Consider the following 23807-nt stretch of genomic DNA (forward strand, 5'->3'; position numbering starts at 1 on the left):
ATTCGAGGAGGCGTTCAGCCACTCAGGGTATGTTCCTGTGCTGAATTGCTCAGGTTGGGAGTGTTTGTACATCAGTTCAGGAACCAGTGGAGTAGATGAAAGCTCGTCTGAGGTAGAGGGTCACTACTGACTTTTTTCCTTGTTTCTTCTCTGTCTTGCAGCACACAATCAATGCTTATGTGGCTGAGGTTTGCAGAGGTTTTGATTTGCAGCTTCATGTCTGTCTGTTTAGTGTAATGGAGGATGTTGACTCCAATGGGGTTATTCCAGCCCGCTATGCTAACCCAACTGAAACTGCCATTGCTTTTAAAGAAATAGTACAGGCAGCCAATGGGAGATTTCATTGGTTTGGAGATGCAGGTATGTGGAAAGGAAAGTCAGTGCATACTTCTTTTTCATTAATTAAATAATATTTATTAATTTTTTTTCCCCTAAATCAAGTAGTTTACTTTTTAGGATGTGATAATGCTATACTAGCACTGCGATAAAAACAGAGGTCCTAGTTTGATTAAGGCTTTCAGTTGTATTGCAGAATATTATAACGCAGCCTTGATGCAGGAATTTGTTCTTTTTTTTTTTTTTTCTATTTGAATTCGCTGTTTTCTGCTAGATATTTTAAAGATGCACATTTAAAATATAGTTAATAATGTGGTATGTCCAGACTGCCTGGCATACAGGAAACAAAGGCTTTTTGATTCTTTTCATTGAAATTTGGCATGCCCTACAAATTGTTGTACACTTTAAAAAAGATGTATTTTGTACACTTAGAAACCCCACACTGATTAGTGTATATTTGATTATCAGGTATTTTTGAAAGTGATGATATCACTGCAATTGTGTCTGAAATGGAAAAAGCAAACAGCTACTCTGAAAAGGTATGAATTATATGTATCTTTTTAAGTTATGTTTTTCTTCAGAAAAAAATTCAACAGTGTTTGTTTAGGTGACAGCGCAGAAGATTAAATAAAATGCAAATCCTTATAAGATGGGCTCTAGAGTATGAGAATAGTCACTCTAGAGTAAATATGGACTACAAAGCAGTTGTACAGTACCACTGCAGTGATTGCTGTTGGAGTGGCCATGATTCCTTATGAAATACTAGGAGTTTACAATTGAAGTGATTCTCCTTTTTATTGCAAATCCTATGATGAATTCTTCTCCAGTAGAATTAATTGTTCATTATAATTATATAAATGAATATATTAAAAAGGTATATATATATTATATAACAAATATATAATATTATGTTCCTATAAGTCACAGTGGAGGGAGGGGTTGTCGTTGGCACAATACATTTGTTCAATTCTAAAAAAATTGGGTTTTGACGTGTACTAATGTAGAACTCATATATATCTCTCCGTATTCCCCGCACACGACTTTTTGCAAAGATATCTAACAAAGTGACTGAGGCTATATATCCAGCCTGGCAGTACACTTGCTGCTTCTTACAAAAGTGTGCTTAGAAAGATGTATGTAGTGAGATATATGTCCAGAGGTCTGAGCACCTTGTTGCATGCAAGTCTGAGTCACAGAAGTATTTTTAAAAAGAAGAGTTGATGGTTATTCAATGGGATCTTAAAATATTTTGTTATCGTTTAACAGTTGCATATACTTGGTTCATCGTCTTCCAATTTGTTCTGGTCTTGGTGTGCGTACTGTTGCCTTTTCTTTTAAAATCTTTGCTCAGAGCAAGGGGGATTTCCCTCCTATGTGTTTGAGCAAGCACAGCACAAAGGGGTTTCTATTCAGTTAGAGGTGTTAAGCATTACCAGATTAATAAATCTGGTATGAATTTTATTTATTATTGAAGTAATAAATACAGAATGCCTGTCTTTGAAATGTCATTTACTTAAATTTCACGTATATGAATTACTAAACGATGTGAACTTCCATTTCAGTGTGCATTCCTAGTGGAATCCTTGAAGCAACGTTCAGTAAATCAGTCTGTTAATCCATTTATATCAGAAGGAGGCTCAAACGTGCTTACGAAGAAAGACAAAAGGCCACAGAAGTTGCCATCTCCTAAACCCACAGCTCTGAGCCTGGCTAGAATGGTTTGAAATGGTCCCACTTTTAAGATGCCGTGTGTTTTGGTTAGAGATCCTACCCAACTATCAGATGCTGCTCTTTGTGAGAGAAGTGCTCAGGCTGAAAATTTGAAGGAAGTAAAACAGCACTGTGATAGTACTCTGAATTTACATTTTAATTTGCATTCAAAATGCTACATAAACAAAAACATACATGTTACTAACTCCTGCTAAGTAATTAATTATAATAGAACCACATTGTAGTGTTTAAAATTGTATAAATAATCCCTCCTCTGACCTTAAAAATTTAGTGTTTAATGAAAGCAAAGGCAAAGCAGAAATGTGCTTTACCGAGTTATGTCTATTTTACAAGTCCTTCTAGCAAGTACTGAATTTTATGGTATTCTGCTCATTTACAGATGAGACAGCTGCAGCTGAGTAGCATGTCTTTGGCCACACAGAGAGACAGCATAAAACAAGAAACAGGATTCAGGATTTTTTTTCCTGCCCACTGTGCTTATTTCCATGGAGTTACACTACTGAGTCCTTTGGGATTTTGTTAATGTTTTCCTTGTTAATTTTGACTGCGTATACATCTGTTTTGAGTGGGTGTGCAAATCTGTCGTATACATAAATGGCCAGTGCCAGTGCTTACCACTTTGGTGTATAAATAACTAGATACAGAACTGCCTACTGCAGGATCTAATTAAGTTTTGACCTGGAATTTTCAGGTCTCATCTTTGAAATGGGAATGGCGCTCTTAAGTGTAGGTGTGTTCATGTTGCAAAGACCCTTGTCGGTAAGCCCAAATAGGTCTTCCATGCTATTTTATCAAAACCAATATATTCTCAACACCTCTTCACAAATGCACAAAAAAAGTAATCACTCGGATATGACTACATAGCATAGTTTTATAGGGATTAACACTTGTAGAAAACTGATACAAGTTTGTCTGTAGATGTTTGGTGATATTTGTAGTAGAGCTGTATGTTAAATTAGATGTCAGTTACTTGAAGACTGTGTCACAGCAGAAGTCTGATCCTACAATAGGGTTAAACAAGTGTTCATGTTGTTTAGCAGACTTCTTAGCCCCTAGAAAAGGAAAAAGGAAAAATTACTGCTGTCAGCACTAGGTTTCCAATATTCAATAAAACTCTGAGGAAAATACTATATACTATATTCTATAAAACAGTGCCATTACCATACTAGACTGCTCCTTCAAGTGGCAAAAATGGTCCAAACTCGTCTGCCTGTAGATGTTAGCCATTAGTTTTATGGCAGCAGATGGAATTGGTAAGATAATTAAAACAGAGCAATTAAGAGTTACTTAACCTAGCAAGAAATCACAAATTAACAAGTCATCATGGCAATCTGCTGACTTGTTAGAAGAGCAAGAGTAAAACAGGAATTAAAGAATAATGACAGATAGTTCCAGTTTTGAATAACACAGTTGTTATCCAACTGAAATAGTTTTAAATTTTTTTTTTTATTATTATATGACCTCATAGCATATTAAAGACAGCCATGGTACAGAGAGAAATGCTTCCATGAGAGTACTGGCTTGGCGTCCTACTAGTGCCAAAGCAGAAATTCCACCAGGTCTGTATGGATAAGGGGCTTTTTGTCTTCAGTTTCTTTGGGTTAAAAGAAAATACTAAATTAGAGCTTTAATTTAAGTTTTCAAAACACTTGCAATTTTAATCTTTAATCAGACTGATAGGAAACATTGTGGTTGTTTTAAAATTACTTTGGTATGAGTTTTAGCTTAGTTTTGGTAACATATCTAGCTTTCCTTAAGGTTGCGAGCGGAAGGAACGCTGCACAGCTGTATAACTGTTTCCAGGTCATATGATTGAATATCCATCCTGTATCAGGAAATGTCAAATGTGTGGGATGGAAAGTAGAGCCCTGCTTTGTCCCATGCCTGAAGCCATAATTAGAACCTCACTTCTCTTGGTTTTCAATTCATACTCCATTTTTTTTCAAAGGCTCAACAATTCAGAGATTTATTATTAGTTCAATATGTATATTTCTGCAAATACTGTTAGATCCCATTGTAATTAATATGCTGTTCCACTTGGTTTATTTATGATCCAGTAATGAAAGAAAAAAAACCACAAATTTCAGGTTATCTGAAATGCTGACTCTTGCAACTGCTGCTGGTATATGAAACAGCTCTTAAATTGATTCCAGTCGCTGTTGGTCCCTTAAAGTCCAATTCCTTTCTCCTACATTTTTGTAACTTCCCTGTGTTTTTTCTTTGCATCTTTGCTAACCTCTGCAGATTTTTTTTTGCATTAAATTTGAGTCTTGAAATCTACTGATTTATTGAAATGAGATGGTTGATATATAGCAGAGTTTACAAATCTGGATTTATATTTGCATATGAGGTGCTTTGTACAATGTTAATTGGCTTTTCCAACAAATATTATGCTTAAGGTAAACCCCTAATCTTTTCAAATTATGCCGTGACATTCTCCTGATGGTAATTTATAAATTTGTAAAGGTTTTGGTTCCATTTCTATGAAAGTAGCATAAGTAGTTCTATAATATGGATTTTTCTTAACCAATATCTAAGAAAATTAAGTAATTATAATTGTGGTAATAGGAAATTATGAACTGAAGAACAGGGTTGCATGTAAGAGTTTTTTATCTAGCTGAAGTAAGTCAACATCCTTTTTTGTTTGTTTGTTTGTTTTTATTTGTAGCACAAACAATAAAAGAATGGCCTCAGAGTAAGAATAAAAGAAAACATAAACCAAAGCAGCAGCCAGAGTTTTCTGTGTCAGTATTTTATACTGATAAAGGAAGAAATGTGGGTATGTGTTATCAGGATATGATGGGTGAAGCATTGTTATTGTCAGCGTTTTTATTATAAAACTGTTAGGATATTAAGTCACTGATAATCAGTGTGCTTTAAATAGAGTGGAAGTGAATTTCACTTATCAAATACTGGTGGGGTTTTTTGCTTTGATGTTTGGTTGGGGGGGGCGGCTCTTTTTAGGTCTTTTGGGTTTTTTGCGTGTTTTGTTGGGTGCTTTGATTTTTTTTTTTTTTTTTTTTAAAGTCCTTTGGGATCTTTTGGTCAAAGATGCTCTGAGGAAAAATGCTGTCGTTGTGGTTTAGATGATTATAGAAGATTTGGTTTGGAATATTTTGAAGGTGACAATTTTTAAAAATAAGTGATTTTTTAAGTACTTTGATATATCAAAACTTTGCATTTTTTTCAAATGTGGAATTGTGTATGAAATGCTAGTCTGTGGGTTGTGGGGGGTTTTTTGGTGTTTGTTTTTTGTTTTTTTTTTTTAATCAACAGTCATATGTGATTCAAAAGGGCAATGATTTAAACCTAGGGCTCCCAATATTACTTTGTTCGTTTTCTTAACTAGGTACAGTATACCGAAAGTATCCAAAGATAATGTGCATAAGGAAGTCTGTTCCCTCTGTTACGTTGCCAAAAAAAGAGGAAATTTGTTCAAGCAAAGAGGTATTTTGCTCCTTACTAATAAATTGCCGGTTTAGAATTATGTTAATTGTGATTCTGTACAATGTATTACCACTTAAACTGTTCTAATATTTACTAACAACCAATTGCTCCATTTGTTTGTCTTACAAGTGGCTGACCAAGTACAGTATTAAAAAGCTTAAACTGGAATTGCCCAGACTGATGTTTGGTCCAGGCTGTACTCACCAAAAGAAAACTGTGGAGTCTCTGCGCAAGAAAGTGTCGGCAAAATACTGTACTATCTTCCCTAGTGTAGAAATCAATGTAAGCTTTTGCAGATGTCGTATACCTACAGCATTGAAAGCCTTTGTATTTGTTTAAGACAATGCATGTTGCTCAGTGTTTGTGGCTTGGTAGTGTGATGTCCCCTCCACTATTCCCTGTTCTTTCTAAATCACCCTTCTGTTAGAAAGCTAGAGAAGGTCTTTTATTCACCACAAGAAATATTTAGTATGTTTGAAGTGCAAACTGCATGGGATCTTTAGAAGTTATCTAAAGGCATCATATAGAATGTATCAGAGGCATCTCCACTGCTCATACAGTGTGAAAAATAATTTTGAAATTTTAAGTGAAGCTTTCAAAAATCATGCGTGAGTCAAAACTGGGAAAATGTTGTATCTATCTTGATTGTTTCGGTTTGTGTAATAACTGGAGAGAAGCATAGAAAGTTAAGTCCAGGATATTATTGCTCTATTATATCTAGAAAACTGTCAGAAAGAATGTAGTAGATGTACCTGTCCAGTCAAATTATATAATTTTGTTGCCCAGCACAACTGACTGAGATGAGAACTAGGCTTTCCTAATTTGGGTAAACCAGTTATTTAGTAGCAACAGAGTCACAAAAATTTTCTTAACACTATTTCATAGACGTAAAGACAAAAAACCTAATCTCCCCGATTTCTAATGCAGATATTGCATATATAGCAGCTGAGCTCAAATCTCCTGAAGTAAGATGCTGTTGTACAAACTGAATTTTTCCAGGGGGTTGTGAAACATCTGCAGTTTCAATCTAAAGAACTGGAAATCTACACTGAACAACTGGAGAAAGTGTTGCAGCGCTATATACAGAGAATACAGTGGCTTCTGTCAGGTATTAGTGTGCATCTGTTTTTCTATAAAGCACAACTTAAACGAACATAAAATCTTCTTATCTACTATTTCTAATAGAATAAATCTGACCGTAAATCTGGCTCTCAAATAGGAATTAAAAAAAAAATAAAATCTGTTTTGCATTTCTTTGAAATTTTAAAAAGTATTTTTACAACAATAAACTAAGAATACAAGAGAATTCAGCATCTGTGTAGCTGATAAACATCTAGCTTGCTGTGAAATAATTAGGGCTGTGAGTTAAGTTTTTTGTTTGTCTATGTTGTGTTCATGAATACAAGGTTCCTGGTGTCAGAAGCTATCAACAGAATATACACAACAACATATACAAACAAAATTAGTTTTTCTGTTTCTTTTGCTAAGAATGTGCCCTATTTAGAAGTTCAGCATTACTGCTGGTGAAAAGTATTTTGATCCCGCTGTTGCTCATAAACTATTTCCCAACAGAGATCTTTAATTTTTTGCTGGATTGTAAAGTAGGAGCTACAAAGTTTTTAATGCAAGTTGCTACAATTGGCTAGTAATTAATGCGTGACAGTGCTAGATTTGAAATGGCAGAAGACTTTTGTATTATTAACCTTTGAACTACCTTGTTTCCACACAGATTAGAATTTATTATGTAGAAATGTGCCAAGAATAACCCCTAAAGACTGAAGATTTTACAGTATGCTCAATAAAATAATATGTTCAATAAAATAAGCCTATGTAATGACACTTAATGAGTTTTAATGTTCCGGCCCAGGAAGCCGAAAGTCATTTGGTACCATTTTAGAAGCAAATGTCTGTGTTTTGATTGATACATCTGGTTCCATGGACCCATATTTGCAACATATCACAAAAGAACTTACCTCTCTTATCTGGGAACAGCTGAGAAAAAATGAAGTCAGGTATGATGAACTACTGATAAAGACTGAAATCTGCACTACTTATTATTTAACAAGATTACTTAATAATTACAAATAATACAGTACTGAAACACAATACAAGTAATTATTATATGTTAGTGCATAATATGCATGTGACATGAACTGCTTTTTTAGTTCTGCTTTTTAACCAACTTTTAATTCTGAGCTCTCTAAGATTTGACCCTCATTTGCCATAGGCTGATGCTGTTTATCCTTTTGGGCTCAGCATTCCCATAGATTTACTGTTCATGCAGAGTGAGATACGCTTTCTGACTCTTCCAAAGCTGAAGACCTTAATCCAATACTAGGCTCTTGGTTTTGGTTGTTTGGGTTGTTTTTTGTTTTTTGGTTTTTTTAATTGGGTTTGGTTTGGGGTTTGGTTTTTTGGTTGGTTTTTTTTTTAATTGGGTTTGGTTTTGTGTTTGTGTTTTTGTTGTTGTTTTTTATTATTATTATTTATTTCAAAACTGGCTTATCCAAAGTGACTGATAGTATTGGTTAGGGTTAAATGTTGCAGGCTATCTTTCTCCTCAGGTTTAACCTGCTGAGATTTGCAGAAAATACAGAGAGTTGGAAGGAGTGTCTTGTAGAGGCAACTGATGAAACATGTCATGATGCTGTGCAGTGGGTGTCCAAATTCCACGCTCATGGTAATACATGCATCCTTATGGCTTTACAGGTTAGTAAATTGTGTACCACATTTTGGAGAAGACATCGTGTCTTGTGGTGCTAAAACACTTCCATCTGACTGGTAGTATTTTAGGAAAACTATGTGGTCAAAGCATACAACATTTTTATATGCAAAACACTGAACAGATCTGGAATCAAGCCATTGTTCCTGCCCCCAGGGCTCATAGATACTAGAATTCATTGCTCATACTGAGTTTAAGAAAAATGTGAAATATCAATAGTTGCATTAATATTTGTGTTCAAAGAATACTGGAGAGAGAAAATAGCCAGTGATGGTTATGTACAACTGTGGGTGTGATATATTTGCTATGGGCCAAACAGGGATTTTAAAGAAGCAGTGCTTGTTGGAATCACATGGGCATTGAGTACAATTCTTGAACTTCAGTAACAGGTGAAGAAACTTTTCTCCTATAAAAATTCTCAGTGTAGAAATTAACTCGTAATAATAATCTAAAACAGAGACTAAAAGAACTTGTACTTTCATAAGATTTAAAATTTTAATCAAAAAAGAAATGTTGCCTTAAGAGAATGATTCTACTTCCAGACACCCTTGCAGAATCTGCTTATAAATGTTATAGAATTCATCTTGAATCAAGTCCAGTAGAACTGTAAGGCATGTCTGCATTACAAAAATGTCCACTGAGTCAATTACCGTAGCAAGTTTTCATAATATAAAAAGGCGGCGAAGTTCTAGTGAGCCTGATTCTCAGACATTAAGCATCTTTAACTCCCACAAAATGTGATGTAAAAATCTTCTGTCAGCAGTTCTCCAAAACCAGTTAATTTGCTTATCGTCAAAAACTGACTCATTGAAATGCCCTGCTTATGAATATATTGCCTTATGCTACAAATTATCCACTTGTTTATTTTTCAAATTATATCCTTGATCTCTCTCATACTTAGTGAGAAGGAAAAGACAATACTAACTTGATTAATGATGTGGTAAATATAAAATCATCTTAAATCATTGGAATAGTGTTTTCATTCTTAAGTATAACTTTTCGTATAAATGTACTATTTAAGCTTATTTTCTGCTTTTCAGAAGGCTCTCAGTTTCCAAGGCATAGAGGCACTGTATGTATTGACTGATGGAAAACCAGACACCAGTTGCAGTCTGGTTTTGAAAGAAACTGAAAAATTGAGAAAGAAACAAGATATTAAAATCCACACCATTTCTTGTAGCTGTACAGACAGGTACATGATACTTTGCAAGAACAACAAAAAAATCTTTAAAATTACTAGTTTATTTATTGTCAAAAGGCTGTGTTATCAAAATGGTCCATGTGCTCAGTTCACTGAACACCAGGATTGAGCTAGACATTCATGCATGTGGGAACTGGGAAGACTGTTCTGACACAGGTAATTGCTATGTGGCCTTCATCTCCCACTGCTTATGTCCTTGAGAGAGTTGTCTTCAGGCACACAGAGAAGTGATATTCATTACTAGTCTGCAGCACTGAGGTCATTCCTGTAGTTCTATCATTAGTCTATCATATACATATCCCTATGGAGGCATAAAAAGTTAATACACTGACCTGGACCGGAATCAGGAGCACTAGGAAAGTGCCAATGCCAGCCATGGTGGGGCGCGGCTTAAAGATACATCTCTGGATTTTCCTTTTCAGGGATCTTTGCATGGTCCAGAATTGGGGACCATGGGAAAATACCAAAAAGTATGCGCTCCTCTAGATTCTTACTCATGGCTGTGCCTGTGTGATGCAGGGAGCAGATAGCCAAACAGGCCACCAGTTCTTCAAGCTTTCTAGAATAGCTGCGTGTCCACTCTGCCACCTCAAAATGCAGTTGTCGTCTCAGGTCTTCAAGAACTCAGCCTTTGTATTGAATGCAGCACTGCCTGCCAACCCTCTTGTCTCAGTGGCAGTCAGGAGGTTCACAACTTCTGGATAATGCCCTTGGGTTATCCAGCTGCCATTAGAAATTTTTGACCCTCTCATAGCACAAACTGACAAGCAGTGTTGGTTCAGTTAGGTCGTAGGTTGCTTCCTGCTGAACTGTGAGATGGATGTTGCCACAGCAATGGAATAGAGCTATAAAAAGGGATTAAAAAGTAAAAGAAAAAGTTCAGGAAAGTGAACATGCAACAGAAAATATCGTCATAGAAAAGACAAAAGATTTCAAAGCAGGACTGAGGATGGATGAGGAAAGACCAGCAGAATCTCAAGAATGTCTGAGATGATAGTCATGAAAAAATAGGGCGCACACGATGCTTGGCCCATTCTGTAGAGTTTCAGGGTGTTTTTAGAGTTCTGGATGTTTCAGGAATTATCTGTAGGCATGTCTGCTAGGTGTACACTGGAGAATGTTTGGTAGTACAACCACACTAATACCTGATAAAATGTTGATTAGTCTCCTACTAAAGGAGTATAGTTTGCATACGACAGAGCTACTGTGAGAGCCAAACCAACATGTGGCAGACAAAAATAATTGGGGGATTTGCTTCCAAACTCCATTACTGCTCCAAATTAAGTTGGCCAGATCCTATACTGCTACGATAGCTAATAGACCTTAAAGCTAAATCCCTCAAAAGATGACAGTTAGTTTGGATGTCATTTGTCAAGCCAGTAAGGGGAGAAGCAGTAGACCTCTTGATACATAGTCTGTGGTCTTTGTGATTTCGGAAGCGAGGTTTGACAGGAAGAGAGTGCTATTTTGTAAGCTTTTATATATCTTCCTTTCTGGTAAAAACTTTGAATTGTTGGTCTTAAGTTGAAAAAGCCAACTTTAGGTATTTATGAAAAGTCTTTTTCATTATTAATATTTTTAGTTAATTTATTTGTATATCATTTGGTTAACTGGTCAGTAGCCAATAACTGTCTGTTAAGGAAATCTGCTAATAAGGGAAGAAGATGTCACTTCTGACTATGAGTTACTCGGAAACAAAATCTGCTGCTTCCTTTCTCCTAGTTGTGGAGATTTTAGTGTCCAGAATTCCAGGGAATGGAATCAATCCTTGCAGCTTACTTGAGATTAATGGATGTATGACTGTTTTTGACTTTGCAATGCTAGTGCTTGGGAGACAGGACTCTGAAACGATGTACAAATGGCAGTAAAAGTGTGTGATTTAGCATACTTGCAATAAGAATACAGTAACAACTGTACCAGTAATCCCAATGGTTCTTATTGGACAATGGCAAGTAATAGAGGCTTAGGCAAGAGAATGAAATATGGGGCACGCACAAAATGTTCTTTCTCTTTATGGAGCTTTTGGGCTTTTTCCCCTGTGTAAAGTATTACTGCCCTTTACCTGCCAGCCTGGCTTCTGGATTTCTTGGTTTAGTTTCTTTTTTGGGTTCTATTGCTACACTGAACCTCTTGTCCAAAAATAGCCTGGTTTTGGAGGTTATGACAGCTAAGCAGTGTATATTCTTCACTAGCAATTGACAATTAGAAATGATAGGGAATTTTATAATCATGTCCTCCAAACTATTTGTTTTGATGTAATATTTTTTTAAGGAATTCTTAGAAATTCTTTGTCTATTATTGTTGCTTTCAGAGAAATAATTTTCATAAGTAACTTACTACTCTGTTGTTAACAGAGGAGCTAATGAATTTCTGAAGAAGCTTGCTTCCCAAACAGGAGGGCGCTACCATTGCAGTTTTGGAGATGTGGATGGACAATTAGCAGCTCACAGAATGTTGACAGAGGGCCTTGATGATGAAGATGTATGTTAAATAGATTGGTTTTGTTGAGTTTGGTTTTGTTTCATTTAAACTTAGTTCTTCATCAGTAGTCAAACTACATTTAAAAAAGAAAAATCATGAGAAAAATTAATACAAGACTCCTAAGATACTTCACATTGAAGCTGAAAGGAGAAATCTTAATATCTGGCTTTGCCTCTCTGCTAGCTGCCTTGGTCAGGTGACCAAACCCATGAGAGGAGTATACAGTGCAATATAGTTTTTGAAAGAGAAGAAAAAAAAAAAATCTTATATCTGGACACTGTGGTTTTTAAGCTAACTTTAGCTTTTACTGTGCCGCCTTATCCTTACCATCTTGTATTTCTTTTATGTAATTGTAAAATCCTTATACAGTGTTTAGCACATTAATGCTCCAGCAGGAGACCTCAGGGATTGCCACAGCAGAAAATATGTTGGTGAAGAGAACCATATTCAACCCAGAGTTACTCTGCTCTCCCCTTGTAAGACTAAGACATTCTCTGCAAGTAGATAGGAGTAGGGAGATTTAAAGCTTAGGCTCAGTTAATTAAATTGATAGAAATTGAAAATAATAAATAGGTGCAAGTTAAAGCAGAGTATTTTAATTCTGTTTTCAGGATCCAGTTTTCCCTTGCTTTGAAGGAGATGATTTAAAGAAACTTACTCAAGAAGTAGCAAAAGCTAGAAGTTTCTTAAAGCAGGCAAAATCTTTGAGGTGAGTATTTATCAAGAATCTTTCAGTAATTGTTTTTTTATTTCATGAAAGGAAGACAAGAATATCTGATTTCCAGTGTCTGATATTTAAAAAAGAATTGCTGTTTCTTTCCTTGTACTGTCAATTTTAGTGTTTTTTTGAGGCTTGGAAGATGACATGCAAGCAAGCGGTCTGCTTCAGAGGGATTTAGTTTTAAGATCTTAACGCAATTAGCTACCGTCATAGTAAAGGATCTGAGCGGATTCTAACAACGTGTTAAACTTCAGGGCTGTTGTTTTCTCTCAGTTGTTGTCCCTCCATTTCTTATGTCAAAGAGAAATTTTAGATTAAATTGTTCCTCTCCTTGCCAAGTTCTGTCATCTGCCAAATCAATGTATTTCTCTTCGTATATATTATTAAAGGAGAAAATTGACTCTTGTTAATGTGATGCAATGTTCTTTTTAGTACCTCTTCCTTTAGTATGACTGCTTACTCAGAAACGCAAATTACTTTTATTTCCAAAATCTGTATGGGCTCCTTCTATCCTGCCTCACCCTGACTTCTCTTAACTGCATGGTCATCCATTCTCTGTCTGCTAGAATTATGTTCTCTGCATGGAATAATGTCAGGTCTTCCTTCTGTTCTCAAACAATCCCATCTCAACCCATTTACTTTTCAAGTTACCATCAATCTCCCTTTCTTTTTGCTTCTGAAGACCTGTAAAGTTTCTACTGGCCTTTTTCTGGGAAGATGCCCTAAGCCTTCCTCTTCACTCTTCTTCAGTGAATCAGGAAATATAAGGATCTGACAAAATCATTCTCCTCTCAAAGATCTCGAAATCATTGTCCTCTCAATCTCAGTCTTTTTCTGTTTTCCTCAATAATTTGACTCTTAATCTTTTTCCTTTTCCTATTAAGTCTTGGGCCCACCAGAGTTTGTCCTGTCTTCCCCTCTTTCCTTCTTTACTGTAATTTTCAGCTTCCTTTTCTCTCCAAAGAATAAGAATGTTCTTTCAACACTCTTCAGGTTTGTCACCCTTTCTTTTCTCTTTCTCGTCTTCTCTTCAGCATCCTCCCTCAATACGGAGTTTCTTTTTCCCTTTTCTGTTAACAGTTCTGTAACAGATAACAGTACAATGTGATGCCAGGCAGAGGTATCCCAGCGGACTCCAAATGAGCTAAGTCAGTTCCTGGAAGCAGCATAGGCCTGTTGGCACTGCATGCCATCTGTATCTCAGTAGACTGAATTGGCTCAGGTGGCACACCATTCCCTGCTGCTTCTGGTATCATTCAGAGCTAGCTTTGATACCTGCCTAGAACTGGAGTGAAGGACAGTTAAATTGTATTGATCCTTGTGTTTCTTCTTTGTTTGTTATGCTTCCTAACTGCCGATCCAGAACCAGAATTTGCCATTTCAGTAGTAATAGGAGGCAAAAGTACTTGCAAAGAGCTTTAAAATGCATTATACCTCCTCAATGAAAAGATTTTCCGTCGGACATAGCTAAACAGAGATACAAGGCTACTATATGTCTGTCTGAAAAGCTGCTGTAATTCTTTGGGTTTTGTTTTTCTTTCAAACAGGTTGTTACTACAAAAATGGAATATAAACCAAAAGGACAATTCAGGCTTTAAAAAAAGTGCTCAGGTAAATAGTCAGCACAAATAGATCATAGTTGATATATAGTTCATATATTTCAGTAGCAGGATAATGTTTCATAAGCCTAATGTATAATGTATTCATTTCCAGCCGTGACTTTTTCCAAAGTTGAAAACATTTGTAATGATTTTAGTTCTTAGCTGAGCTAGTCCACAGTATAACGTAATATACACAAAGAACAGTTCAGAGAGAACTATGTTTGGGGTGAAAAGGGCAAGGCAGATATGTGTTTGTAGTTATTAATGGTTTAGCTCTTTCTAAGAGCAAACAGCTACGCACATTAGAGGGTTAGGACCAGATGTAATGGCTGTAATAACAATTGCTACATGGGCTGCATGATTTATCAGTTAAACGAACAAGGCTGACTGAAAAAAGATGCCACTAATAGTAAAGACGGCCTCAGCAAACACTGCACTATTGTTACAAAGTTGTGGGAGAGGCAGCTGGACAAATTAAACCTCTTGCAGAGCTAACATGCTGCTTTTAAATTGGCAAAGTAAAAATTACAGGAAAAGAGAAATTGCTTTCTCAGGGTTAAACAAGACAGAATCATTTGTAACAGAGCTGTTTGAGGGAAAAAGTGGACATGGAGACAACTACAGAGAGAGAGGCACTAGAGAACTTAGGCCTGCCAAGATATTCATCAAGGAATTGGGTAAGGCAGATATATAGTGAGACTGTTTTCTAAATCCTTGTTTCTATAGCTGTAGTTTTGTATTTTGGTTTACAAACATTGCCCAGTCATTCAAAGAGAAGGGGGGGGGGGGGGAAAAATCCAGTTAGACCTGCTGGTTAAGAGTGCTTGCTTCATGGAGAATGGAACCTGGAACTTGGTCAAGTATGTGCAGAATTTAATGTATAAGGGCTGATCACTAACGAGAGATGCTTGGAGAGGAAACATATATAACCATCCTGTAGTAGCAAGGAGGTTTTTACAGGCACGTATAGGCAGAGGCTGGTGTTCTACAACCACCTCCTGTCTTTCAACCTTCCAAGGTAAACTGTATTGCTTGTAAAGTATATAGGAAGACATTCCTGTTAATGCCCTACTTCAGAAAGTACATAGCATTGTAGCACAATTAAACACGTAAGTAAGGAAAATGAAAAGTTAATTAAGTTAATTTATATTGGTTTTCTATTACCGTTTTGTCAAGGGTGATGGTGAGCCTATGCAGTTTGTATCTTTTGAATTGTATTTAAAAAACTATTCATGTGCTTGACTTGTAGGATTAAATTTTAGATGAAGAAAAGACGCTGAAGAGGTTTGGAGCGGTACCACTAGTCTGCTTCTTTTCAGAGTGTGCTTAAAGCTTCCAGCTTCAAGCAGAAAGAGGGAAGATGTATTCTTTGTTGCCTCTGAACTGCTGGCAAGAGCAGTCACAGATGATAAGTGCTGCTGACTTATTCCACTTGCAGACTTTGCAGGACTCGGAGTAAATCAAGCCCTGAACTCTCCAAAGTTTAAACCTAAGTAGAGGATATTTTTCAATATAGCTAATACAAATTCTAAAAGTGTAATGTATTTCTAATATAATTAGTAGTTATGCAGGATCACAACTTTTGTTTCTCTTCTATTTTACTGCATCATACTAATAATTGCTTCAATCCGTTGGTGGTATGTTCAAGATGTCTTTTTTGGCAGTGGTTTGAGACTTCTTTGCTGGTGCTCGTTATCCCTAACAGATGGGACAGATGGCTGTGATACTAGAAAGAGAATTCTTTACGCCAGGTTTGCATTGGAAGTCCAAGAAATAACCTTAGTGCAGAAAACAAAGCTTGGAATGAATGTTTTTGCTAAAAGAAGTTTGCTAATAATTATTTTGACTCTTTGCTTTTTATGTTGGCAGCAGAGAAGGATTTAGAGCTGATGACTGAGAAATCATCAGACATGCAAACAAGTAATATCTTGTTGCTGATAAAGCCTGGTTATATTTGTATAACCAGACACTGCCAGTCTTCTAAGCAATTCTGTTAAGTTCTTACGTGTTTCCTGTCCTAGAAAGATTAAAAATATATGGTTTGGCAGTACCATATAAGAAAACCCAGTTTAAGCTAACTGCAGTAATGAGGCATATATTTTTCCAGTTGATTTATGAAATACACATTTTTTCTTAGTGAGGAACTCTGCAATGTCAGCTGCCTCTCCTGAGTGCCAGCCAATGGGAATGATTGGATATACTTTGATATGGGAGATACTATCTTTTCTGTCCCTCCATCTGTTTTGTCTTCATAAAGATTTAAAGATAATTTCTATCATAAAAGTCTCTTTTTAGTGTTTTATGCTCTGCACCAGCTGACTCCTGCATTCCATGTTAGTACCAGCCTACTGTGGAATGCTGCAGTTAAAATGGTGCTTTGTGCTATGCATCACTTTCTGTGATTTTATTAGTATATGCGTTGGTACGTGTGTAACGGCTGAGATGCTTTGATATGAAAATGTTAATTGTAAATTAATAGGATTGGTTACATTTTTATTTGGGGTATATAAATAATAGATGATGATCACTGATAAAACGTGTGGATTTGTACTAATGGAAATGTTAAAACAGTAAATCCAGGTAGAAAGGATGAGGTTTCTGTATTGCCAAAAAGAAATTCTTATTTATTCCTTGGAGGATTTAAGAGATGTCACAATAGTGTAGCATAGATTCTGATATTTTTATAAAGGTCCTTTAAAAGAACCTTAAAAGGAAATACACTAGCGCAGGTACGTTAAATGATATCAGAGGCTTTTTGTGAAATAAGATAGTAATGCACGTCAGATTTTGCAAATGTGGATAAGCATCAGAATATTTCAGTGTGTTGTGTTAGATTGCAACCTGTCACACCTCTCATTTACAGCCTTTTTTTTCCTGTATAGTATTTGGTGTTCAGAAATTTTACTCATTCAAAACAATTCTGCTTACACAGTGTCTCTCTAGACTGATCATCAACGGATCTATGCAATCCTAAGTTCACAGCAACCTACACTAATACTCGTCTCATCACTCCGTTGTTTGTTTTGGTTTAGACGGGTCATTTGTTTCTGTGGGCAGAGCATAGGAAGTTTCTCTGGTTCTCTCCCAGCCTTAAAATAGGTGTTAGGATTTCAGGAGTCTTCTCTTTGCTGGTGGTGTGAACTAAGGGTTTCTAAGTCTCCTGCTCAAGAAAAATGCAACTGGAAAGTAAGGAACAAATGTTGACGCTAGAATTCGTGTCACCACAGAAGCTATATAATAGTCAGGTGTTACAGTATTTAGCCATTGCATCCCATGCAGCTTCACTTCTTTTGTAAGTGCTTTCAGGCTGTGCAGCCTCTCTCCATGCTGCTGAAGCCTTGTTGTCTGGCCGGCTGGTCAGTCCTGCTATCTGCTCAGAGCAGCTCCTTCCTGTAAAATATAGTTTCTGTCTCCTGCCTGTTACCCACCTGGAAACTCTCGTCCTACCTGCTCCCATCAGTCTGAGGGCTACTTAGTCAGGAAAACATTTTAAGGAGATGGTTCAGTGGTGATGACCTGATTAATCAAGTGCTCTGTTAATGACTTTTCTATGTTGATCTGTCATGTACATGCCATTTGCTTTCCTGGTTTATGTTTCCTGGAATGGAGTTCACTGCATTCAAGACATACTAAAGAGGAGTTTTATAATTGACAAAGATGTATAATTTTCTGCCAGCTTGTTTGTAAGTCGTGTCATTGCTGTGACTCACAGAATATGTTGATTTGCATGCAATGAATTTAAAGACAAACGGCCAAACCAGTTGCTACCTTGAAGTGTTCTGCCCCTATCAATCAGAAGAGTGCTGGTTTTGCAGCAAGAGTGGGTACCTTCCCCGTGGCACAGCTCACATACTGCCATAACGTAGAGCCACCTCCCGGCTGCTGTGCTACCGGTAACTGGTGCAGATGTTCCTAAAAGCTTAGTATGGACTGGCACTTCAGGAACGCCTTTTGCGCATGGTTCAGCCATAGCTGCTTCAGGGGACAACAGCCTGCAGCCGCAGGGTGGGACAGCTTGGGATAGTAACAGATTACTCCATCTAAATACGCCTGAATTTGAGTCAGCCCCAGGAAGTTCATGCTGCTTCCGAGGAAGTTAACAGCCATATGCGTGTGTTGTGCCGTGTTCTCCAGAATTCTGCCCAGCAAGAATTTCTGTGTGCTTTATAAGCATGTTATCTACTCTTAGTGTGTGTCTAGATTTGTAACTACAAAGTTCCAAGACTTTAGGCACCCAAACTTGTTAAGACAATGAAGTCACAAGAATTTTCATTGAATCATTTTAATGCATCTCAACCAATTAGATGTATATAGGATACTTTTCATTCCATTGAACTTTAGTCCTCTGTGAAACCATCTCAAACATGCTTATTAGATGTTTGCTTTCTGAATAGTTTAAAAAAAAAAAAAAAAAAGAGAGGAAGAGGGGAAAAATCCAATTCCAGAAACCTGTCGCCATCAGAAAACACCCTATTCCTTCCCTGTCTCTGTTACAATAAAGAGAATCTAGGTTTCGGGTAACTCTCTTGAACGCACTGGTGGAACTACCGTATGAGGAGGCTGATAATCCCTGACTTGCATCGTGTGAGACTTCATCAGTCAGAATCCTAAATTCTGCCCAGAGTTTGATAGGTAGATTAGGCCGACCTTGTCAGCCACCAGTTCACGTGCTTTCAGTGACAGGGGCTGCCTCTGTCATCGTGGCCACGTTTCACGTGGTACCAAGGCTCGCCCTTCGTAGAGAAATAACTAGCAAATAACAAACTTGATCTCTCTTAGAGGGTTTTTCCTTTCCTGCTTGGAAAGTCCTGAAGTTTATGTTACGATTTCTGGGTTAGTAACAACAGTAGAGGTGAATGGAACTTTGTAAATGAAACTTGGTAGAAGTTATGACAAGATTTTAAATGATATCTGACTGGCACAGTGCAAAACAGATCCTCCTCTTCCATCCATCCTAAGCCACCTCCCGTGCCCTCGTAACTCCTCCAGTGGTTTTTGGGTATGAAAACAAAGCCATGTCGCAGTAACGATGATCTGTACTTCTCTCTTCCAGTGCAATGACCATTAGGAAACGTTTGAATGAAAAGGAAACCTATAAGGATTGGTCTTCAATAATCTTTTTTTAAACCTGCCTGTATATAGCTTCTGTGGGTTTTTTTGTTTTCTCTGTGATTCCTGTATGTAAGAAGGCAAGCTGTCATCCCTGCTTATTATATAGAAACATGCCTTTATTCAGTACGTTGATGCAGTATTTTTATTTATGATGCGTTTGTATTCCTTCCCTTCAACTGTTGCATAAACAGTTGTCTCCTTTTCTAACAAGACCTGAGAGCTGGTAAGGGGCCTGGTCGTTGTTGCTGTTAGAAGTTGTTTCTTCCTGCGATTCCACCCCAACTTGGCAATGCAGTCTCACGGTTACCGTTTCATTTGACCTGTACATCAGTCTGCGTAGCATGCAAAGCAACCGCGAATGCAAAGTAAACGAGAACATCGTGACTTGAAAAGTATTTCATACGACACGTTCCAAGGCTGTGCTTCAAAGTATTTAGGTGTGCTGTATTCCTTCCACGAGGAAACAGTGAAATATACGGAATCGTAACACAAATAAATACACAAAGTCACAGGAAAAAGGAAGGAATAGAGTGAGAATGTTTATGTATGTTAATGAAAAACTGAGGGATTTAGGAAGAATCTCATCTCTCAGCTTTGCAGCTAGCTGTCTGAAGAATATAGTAGAAAACCTTGATTTTTCAGACTTTTTTTTAGGAGGAAAAACATGATTCAAGTTCTAGATATCGTTGGGTTTAGAAACACTGTATCTGATAGTATTAAAAAGAAAAAGCCAGTGACAGATGACAGGACATGAGAAAAACAGAAAAAGCATAGTATCATCTCTACTAAATGTATATTTGTAACTTTCTTCTGTTATATTATACAGAAATGTATAATTATATTGCTATACAGAAAAAATGTCTTTACAAAAGACAAGCTATTGAAATGCATAGGGATGAATGCTTAATATCTTCGCCTAACGAAACATCAGAGGGAGCTTACTGCCCAAAGGATCTTGACTTAGTCCTAGCATACAGTTGTTCTTTTGCTGTATTAGGCATCGAAAATATGCTTTTGTCAAACAACGGGAATAAGGATCTGCATCTTCTTTTCCCATCTGACATGGACTTACGGCGTGACATGGGTAAGTTTCTTTGCCTCTGTGTCTTACTTTTCTAACTTCACAAGGCATGTGAAGAACATTGTGTTATCATAAAGTATTTAATGTTGCATTCAAATGATGCATACTTTGGGTACTAAATTACATCTGTTGTTACATTAATGTTGTGTTGGGAAACTTTTTTTACTTTATTCCTTAGAAATATTTGATATGTTCCAATGTTTAGCATTTGATTATATGAAAAATAAACATTCTTAAGTTTCCTTTCCCAAATTCAGATCCCATGATTTCTCTTTTTGAAGCAAAAATTCTAAGCACAAGGTATGAGGTTTAGAGGAGAGTTCCGTTCTTTTCCTCTTTTCCATTAATATTGCAAGACTTTTTGATTTAAATGCTTTTTAACACTTTCTGCCATCTCTCACTTAAAATGTTAATACTGCACCATTGTCATTTCACTTCTCTCACCCCTCTGTTGTTTTAGACTCAATCCTTGTTATGAGGATGATTGGTTTTGTAGTCACAAAGAGATAAGTACCTTTAGTCAAAAGTACCTACACCCTGCAACAGATCTGTCCAGACTTCTTTGGGGTGCAGAGCGGATCAGCGATTTGGCACGCTGTCCAAATGAGTCTCACCACTCGGAGTTCATATGAGTGTGTCAGTACATATGACTGGGCATCTGGATGCGAGCAAGCGCACAGGGAGGTGTTCAAACACACGATGAGCCTGGACAACTCTACTAATTTAGGGCTTAGATATAGAATTTTTAATAAGTCGCATGAAGAGAGGATATTTTTATGCTGCAGTTATTTCAGCAAAATCCTATCCTTGAGATAGCTTTAAGAGAGAGCTCGGTCTCTTAAGCTTTTCTGCTGTTCTGCCCTCGGGCACTGCAGAACATCCCATCCTGCCGTGACTCAGGCCGAACATCCGGCTGCCATTTTAGCTCAGACCTCTGTCTAGCTCTGCATGCGCTGCTTACGTCTCTGTTAAAGGCTCCTTTCCTCATAGTGTCTTCCACACAATTAAAAACCCTCGCTCAGGTTCCTCTTACCTCACAGCTGGAGCATTGCTCCTGTTCTGTGGCCCGAAAATGCAGACCTGTGAAATTAGTGGGACCTGCTGAATGAAAGGGACGAAGCCCCAGTCTCCATACATCGGTCTCCTAGGCCATGATCCAACACCTCTCTGTGGTCCAGTACCCAGCACTGCTGCCCACAGCGCCGGCACGGGGACAAGAGCGTTCCTTTGTACGCTGGAGACACGTAGCGTCTTCTCTTTATTGCGCCCTGACTCCTACTCGCTCTTACTCAATTCAGATTTATCAGTGGATCTATCACCGTGTGATCTGAAATCAGCTTGCGTAACCGTACTAGATTCCTCTGTGAAACAGTGCGATTACATTTCAACATTGCCTTACTGTCTGGATGGGAGTAATGTTTTGATAAGCCAACATTTCAGAAACATGGACCTTCTCTGTGTAAATAAACAGACAAACTCCCTGACGCCTTCCTGTTGTATTTCATGCAATCGTCTCCTGGAAGTGCTGGATGTTTTGTTTATTTCTGTGTGCCTACATGAACTGCGAGTGGTTACAGGAGAAAAAGTAGGAAAGCGCAGCATAGAGTTGTGACTCAAGACCAAAAACAAGCTTAAATCTTAATGCAGCAGCTTTTCTCATTGTAACTTTAGCTTCTGTTTCTTTCAAAAAGACTTAGCAGGATGCTCTGAACAAAATATGGCCACCCCTCTTCTTCATTAAAGGTATGAGCATAAGCTTAACAGGAGAGGTACAAAACACCGGTTCTGAAAGCTCCTCTGAGGTATCTCCTTCTGGCTAAGGTGGAACCCAAAGCCAAGTTAAAATACTCTTCACTGATTTTCACTGAGCAATGAGGGACTGATACGCTATGAATAAGCTGACCGGCTGCCTTGACTTGTGGAGATGTTCTGCAGCAGTCCAGGGACCGAATGGCCACTTTCTTTCTTGGATTAAATGGTGAGAGCTATGGGTGCTGTGGGCAGCTCAAAGGCGAGAATTTGCTATTCTTGGGGTTTTCACTCTGAGCTGGCTTTGTCACTCATCCGGCAATCTGACAGATTAGCTTGACAGGTTCAAAGATTCCTCTTCTAATGCAGGCTACAGGGACTTAAATACATATATGTTATGCTAAAATCTGTTTGCCCAGGTGTCGGTTTGAGTTCTTGTCAGCACATGAACATTAAATTACATTTAAATTGCAAAGTCACCTATGAACTTGAGATATTTCTAACATGCCAACATTTAAAATTGTAGTCACTTATATTTAGATTTGGGAGTGTTTCTTTAGCATCTTAACTACTGCTTTGAGACCTAATTTTAGACACACCCATTTAAAAATGTTGGCTTTGATTTCTCATTGTTTAATTTGCAAAAGGATGTGTGTTTTAAAAGTGCTTTAAAATCTTAGGATCAGAGAACTTCTATAATTATTAATCATGTAATTCATTATTCATTTTAAACGCATTATTTAATAGTAAATCACCTTTTCCTCCTCTGTTGTGTACCAGTTAGTTTGCTGCCTGTACTTCATTCATCTTGGAAGCCGGCGGACAGCCCTTGTGCCTACAGTTAAGCCTCTTTGCAAATACATAATTGGGTGGGGGATGAAGATGGAAAAGTCGGGATGAAAGTGCTAAGTACCACGGCCAAACAAGATTTTTGTTTCTTCTCTTTATCCAAATTTAGATTGAAAACCGTAGGTAGAAGGAGAAAGTATTTCCATTCACTCTGTTGCCAGCTGAGATGTATCCCACCCAAGTTCCACACAACTGTGAGAGAGGTTCGCTTTTAAACTTTAGTGTTAAGAATTTCTTTCCTGTTTTTCTTTAGTAAAGAACCCTTTTCTCTGTACTTTTTAAAAAGTGTGAGATGTTTTTGTAATCTAGTACAATTTATCTACAGAATGCTGGTACCAATGGTATATTTGTGTTGTCTAGTGCCTTAGCAATACTTTTACCAGGTAACAGTAAGAGATACCATCCTATTTAGAAGGGTCTGATGTGGAGAAAATACTTATTTTTTTCCTGAAAAGGAACGTAGATTATGTACAAATTAAGCCCTGCCCTTTTTTGGCTCCTAGCCCAGCCAGCAGCTACAAAGGAGCAGGAACAGCAAAAGGGCCGGAGCACACGTGAACGTCTCTGGCTGGCTGAGAGTACCTGATGCCCCTGTGTTACTAAGCGTCCAGCAAAGAGACGTCTCCCCATCTTACCTGGACAGGACGGACTGGGAGAACGCTGACATCCAGGATTCTACCAAGGGTACTTACTACCTCTTTAGCTGTTTTTAAAAACCTGAAATGTTTGACTCTAACTGTTTGTGGGAAGTGATTTCTGCATTTCTAATATTTGAA

At 37.5% G+C, this 23807-nt stretch overlaps 1 protein-coding gene across 2 annotated transcripts in view; it reads left to right on the forward strand.

Annotated features, from left to right (window-relative positions):
* Positions 1-16535, forward strand: part of VWA3A (von Willebrand factor A domain containing 3A) — a 35678-nt gene extending 19143 nt beyond the window's left edge. The window contains exons 20-34 of one of the 2 annotated variants that reach the window (XM_087734063.1): positions 162-360; positions 805-875; positions 1899-2054; positions 3536-3626; positions 4736-4846; positions 5417-5514; positions 5644-5796; positions 6514-6622; positions 7382-7526; positions 8079-8223; positions 9277-9428; positions 11792-11918; positions 12530-12627; positions 14187-14250; positions 15490-16535. In XM_087734063.1, the coding sequence (XP_087590189.1) occupies positions 162-360; positions 805-875; positions 1899-2054; positions 3536-3626; positions 4736-4846; positions 5417-5514; positions 5644-5796; positions 6514-6622; positions 7382-7526; positions 8079-8223; positions 9277-9428; positions 11792-11918; positions 12530-12627; positions 14187-14250; positions 15490-15495 (1725 nt within the window). In that variant the 3' untranslated portion in view covers positions 15496-16535. The remainder of the gene's footprint in view (positions 1-161; positions 361-804; positions 876-1898; positions 2055-3535; positions 3627-4735; positions 4847-5416; positions 5515-5643; positions 5797-6513; positions 6623-7381; positions 7527-8078; positions 8224-9276; positions 9429-11791; positions 11919-12529; positions 12628-14186; positions 14251-15489) is intronic. The other variant, XM_087734064.1, reaches the window with a different exon arrangement.
* The last annotated feature ends 7272 nt before the right edge of the window (positions 16536-23807 follow it).

Source organism: Nipponia nippon, unplaced genomic scaffold (assembly GCF_047370975.1).
Source record: "Nipponia nippon isolate SJK-2023a ecotype South Korea unplaced genomic scaffold, ASM4737097v1 scaffold_5, whole genome shotgun sequence".
NCBI classification, from domain to species: domain Eukaryota; kingdom Metazoa; phylum Chordata; class Aves; order Pelecaniformes; family Threskiornithidae; genus Nipponia; species Nipponia nippon.